Below are 4,174 nucleotides of genomic sequence, written 5' to 3'. Positions count from 1 at the left end.
CCGCTGTCTCGGGGACCGCCGCAGGCGAGCGGGCCCTGGAGCCCGCCCCTGCTGGAGCTGTAGGCGTCGACGACGGCGGCGCCAGCGGGCCGGTCTCACTAGTGTCTCAGGACGGCCGCCTCGTTATTGCGCCGTCATCGCTGACTAACGGCAACGCCACTCGCCCGGCGGCGATCGCCGGCGCCGCCAGGCCCACGAGCGACGCGCAGCAGGCCCGCCCCTTCGGCTGGGGCTACCCCGGCGCGTGGGCCGGCGCCTGGGGCGGCAGTGGGCCGCCGAACAGTGCGTGGTGGCCCTGGCCGTCGTGGCCGTCGTCGTGGCCATTTGGCGGCTGGAACGGCGCCGCTTCCACAGGTGCGCCCGCGCTGGGCGGCAGGCAGGGGGCGAGTTTCCGGGGGCCGGGTTGCCAGGAGTGACGCAGGTCCTTGTTAAGTGGGGGCACGCAGCCGCATCAGCAACCCTGCACACCCGCCCCTTGCTCGCCACATGATGGCGGCCCGGTCCGTCGTGGCCCCCACTTGCACATGGAGCACCTCGCTGCAGCAGCAACCCTAACCAACCCGCTCTCCTGTCCCGCCGCTTGCGATGCGTGGTGCCCTCTCCCGCACTTGTCTTCTGCAGGTGCAGGTTTTGGCGCCCCGTTCTTCAACGCCCCGTTCTTCAATGATCAGGGCTGGGACGACTGGGAGGAGGACTATGGCGGCAGCGCCCCCGCTGGGACCGCCCCTGGCCCCGGGGCCGCACCCTCCGCTTCCGGCGGCTCCCGCGCCTCCGCACGTGCCGGCGCCGCTGCAGGCTCGCCCGCGCCCCAGCGGCCGGCCTCTGCCCCCCGCCAGCAGCAGCAGCAGCAGCAGCAGCAGCAGCAGCAGCAGCAGCAGCAGCAGCAGCACCATCAGCAGCAGCAGCAGCAGCACGGCGCGGCCTCCAAGGCGGGCGCCTCAGCGTCCTCGGCTGGGCCCGCTGCTCCGCCCCAATTCCCACAGATGGGCTTCATGCCAACACCCGACAATATGATGATGCCAAACGCGCCCTTCCCGGCTGGCTTCCCGCCAGCTGGCAACGGCGCCACGTCAGCGTCCTCCTCGTCCTCCTCCTCAAGCGGCGGCGGCGGCGGCCCGCCCGTGGACGACTGCCGGGCGCAGAAGGCTGCGCTCTGCTCCGGCGACAAGAGCCCTCTGAAGGTGGTGGGCTGCCCGGCCGGCGCGGGCGGGTTTTCAAAGTGCTACGAGTCGGAGAGCTTCAAATGCTACCTGGGGCAGGGCGGCAAGACGACGGCCTGCGCGCTGACGAGCGGCAACGGCGCAGCCCGCGCCGCGGGCGCGGTCGGCGGCGCGGGCGTCGCGGCCGTGCAGAAGGTCGGCGGGGCGGGGGGCCGGCGGATGGGTTGAGGCTGCCTTGGACCTACTGTTTGGTTGGTACGCCAGGCTGGATAGGGTGTCAGGCGTAGGTTAGGTGTACAGTTGACCAGATTTGACCTAAAGCGGGTCAGCTGTCAGTTGGCACATGTATGCTTCCTTTTCAGGGGCTCACGGTAGCAATGCAGACTTGGAATCGGTGAGCCGCCGCCTGTGGCTTCTAGGTTTTATTGCTGTAACTTTTTGCCGTTCCTTGCCAAGGGGTGTGCGCTTAATGACTACTGTAGCTGCTAACATGGGTCCGGGGCCTTGAGGGTGACAAGGTGGGTGCGGGGCTTATCATGCAGCCTTCGCTCCAGCCAGCAGACAGTCCTCTGAGTACAGCCAAAACGCAACGCAACCGGCTGGTACCCTGTGTCTTGCTGCCTGGCTCAGCTGCCCCTGCAGCTGGCATGCTCAATTTTTGAGTGCAGGCCCTGTTTCCTGGATGTCGTGCGTTGCTGCTTTGGCCGGCGTCCTTTCCGCACGCCATCCGCCCCTGGCGCGAGATCCTGCAGGGGCTGGCCCGCCGCGCGCTGGTGGGCGTCGTGTACATCTGTTTTACAAGTGTCAGAGTATGGCGTGCGTGCGTGCGCGTGTGTTGGTGACGTGGAAGGGTCCCGAGTCCTAAAGGGCTCGCCCCACCGGTGCGTCTTAGGTCCACAAAGGCTCTCTCTCCCGCTCTCAAAAGGTGGCGGGGCGGCCCACCCTCGCTGGGCCGCGCCCGCGCTGCGAATGCATGCGGATGCGGGCGCGCGGCAGCCCCTGCCGACGCGCCACATGCCCGGAATCTTGCGGCCCCTGTCGCGCGGGGCCGCGCGGGGCGGCATTGCAGGGAGGCCAGAGCACGGGCAGCAACCGACGCGAAAAAACTTTGGGGACTGCTTGAGCAAGGGTTGCAGAAGTGGGTGGCGTTGGAGGGGGCGTGGGCCAGGTGTGCGGCTGCGCAGTGATAGTGGGTGTCGTGGTGATGAGGCGCGAAGGGGGGCGCCCGCCGGCGGCGTGCGAACGTGCAGGGACCGGGCGCCGCTGGGTTGGAAGCAGGGCTGGGTGGCGGGGCCCGCGCACACACAGGCGGCGGCCAGGGATCGTCCGCCCGCCGCCGCAAGGGCAGCTCTCGCTCCGCCTCGCGCCGCGCGCGGGTGGCGCGGCGGCGCAGCCCCGCGGCCCCAGTCTTTGGCATGGCAATTAATAGTACATGTGCAGCAAGGACGCGCCGCGCGAGACGCGCCCCGCGCACAGCGCCGCGCGCCCCGCCGTCCCCGGCCCCCGCGCCCGCCAACGCTGGGGGGAGCATGCATGCGTGGGAGGCAGAGGGGCACAAGCATGCAGACGTGCGGGCTTCCGGGCCTTCTTCTCCACAACTGTGAAAGAGAGGGGGCGGCGCGCTTATTGCCGGCGGCACCCGGCCGGGCGGCGGCGCTGTCAACGACGCCCCCCTCCGCGCGCCGCACGCGGCGCCGGCGCTGGTGGCATTGCGGGCGGATGCCACTCGCCGGCCGCGGCCCAACAATGCGTGCTGGGCCGTCCACGGTACAACATAGCGCGGCGCGGCGCGGGAAAGGGGAGGGGCGCGCTGGGCGCAGTTTTGTCAGCGGCGCGCACGCGGCGCGGCGGGGCAATGCACCCGGCCACGCATCCCGGCAGGGTGGGGCAAGGCTGCCGGATGGCGTGAGGCCCGCCCCGCGCCGCGGCCCGGGGGGCAGCGCCGGTGAGGGATAGCCGCGTGCAAGAGAGACTCAGCTCGTTAGTACAAAATCGCAGCCGCGCCGCCGCGGCGCGCACAATCAGCGCGCCGGCCGGCGGCGCTGCCGCTGCATCCCCAGTTCCGGTCCAAACGTCGCCACCCCCACCCCACTTCCTGCGGCGTGGGGCGTCACGCCCCGCGCCGGCCCTGTCACAACGGCGAGGGCGGGGGTGGGGGGTGCCTGGCTGTCTCGCAACAGCGGCCGCAACCTGTCTTGCGTTGCGCCACAATGATACACACGCGCGCGTATTCACTGCAGAGGGTGGGGGCGGCACCCCATCAGCGATCAGTGTCAAATGCTGCCTGCGGCGACCGGCCCCGCAGCGACGCGCCCTTTGGAGGGAACAGAGGGAGCCGGGCCGTGCCGTGTGCACAAAAAAACAAAGGTGAAACCAAGATGCGCGGGCCGGGGCCGCCGTGCCGCCTCTTCACTAGACTCATCTCTTATGTCTGCCGTTCTCGCTTTTATCTTCTCTTGTGCTGCCAGGCCGTCCTGGCGGCGAGCGCCCGTCCCCGGGCCCCGCGGACCCGCGGCGCAGCGGAGAGTGCACCCTGTGCGTGCGCGCACACGCGCGCCGCGGCTCCTGCGGCGATTCTCCTGGGCCAGCCGGCCGCAACCCAAGCGGGGCGCCGAACACGGTGCGAGGCAGCGTTCCGCGGCGGCGCCCGGCGCGTGCGCCGGCCTGCACTTGTGGGCGTGTCGCACACCAGACAGATGGCGTTGGACCGCCCACATTAGATCAGATCAGATCACGCGCCCTCGTGGAGCAGCAGCAGCGCGTCCGCCATGTCAGCGAGCTCCTCGTCGACCCCTTGCCGCCTCACGCCCGCGCCGCCCGCGGCGGCGCCGCCGCCGTTGCCGGCGCCGCCGGCCGTGCCGCTCGCCTCGGCGCCGCCGTCCTGCCCTGACCCCTCACCGCCAGAGGCCATCCCCTCGTCCTCCCCCTCCTCCATCTCCCCCGCGCCGCCAGAGTCACCCGCCTCCTCGCTGCCCGCCCGCCCAAACACGCCGGCGCCGCCCGACGGCCCCACC

At 71.0% G+C, this 4,174-nt stretch overlaps 2 protein-coding genes across 2 annotated transcripts in view; one reads left to right on the top strand and one right to left on the bottom strand.

The window, feature by feature from the left end:
• The window catches only part of MNEG_3445 (hypothetical protein), a gene marked incomplete at both ends in the record, with an annotated part of 2,697 nt that extends 1,309 nt beyond the window's left edge, over positions 1 to 1,388 (top strand). The window contains 2 exons of the mRNA XM_014048073.1: positions 25 to 354; positions 622 to 1,388. Coding sequence (XP_013903527.1) covers positions 25 to 354; positions 622 to 1,388 — 1,097 coding nt within the window. The remainder of the gene's footprint in view (positions 1 to 24; positions 355 to 621) is intronic.
• Positions 1,389 to 3,891: 2,503 nt separating this feature from the next.
• MNEG_3444 (hypothetical protein) lies at positions 3,892 to 4,095 on the bottom strand (the record flags this gene model as incomplete). Its single annotated transcript, XM_014048072.1, has 1 exon — positions 3,892 to 4,095. One exon carries the CDS (start codon positions 4,093 to 4,095, stop codon positions 3,892 to 3,894), a length of 204 nt encoding a protein of 67 aa, XP_013903526.1.
• Positions 4,096 to 4,174: the final 79 nt, after the last annotated feature.

Source organism: Monoraphidium neglectum (assembly GCF_000611645.1).
Source record: "Monoraphidium neglectum strain SAG 48.87 unplaced genomic scaffold scaffold00433, whole genome shotgun sequence".
NCBI classification, from domain to species: Eukaryota; Viridiplantae; Chlorophyta; class Chlorophyceae; order Sphaeropleales; family Selenastraceae; genus Monoraphidium; species Monoraphidium neglectum.
Note: the sequence above shows the minus strand (reverse complement) of the source record. Positions and strands in the feature narration are given on the sequence as shown.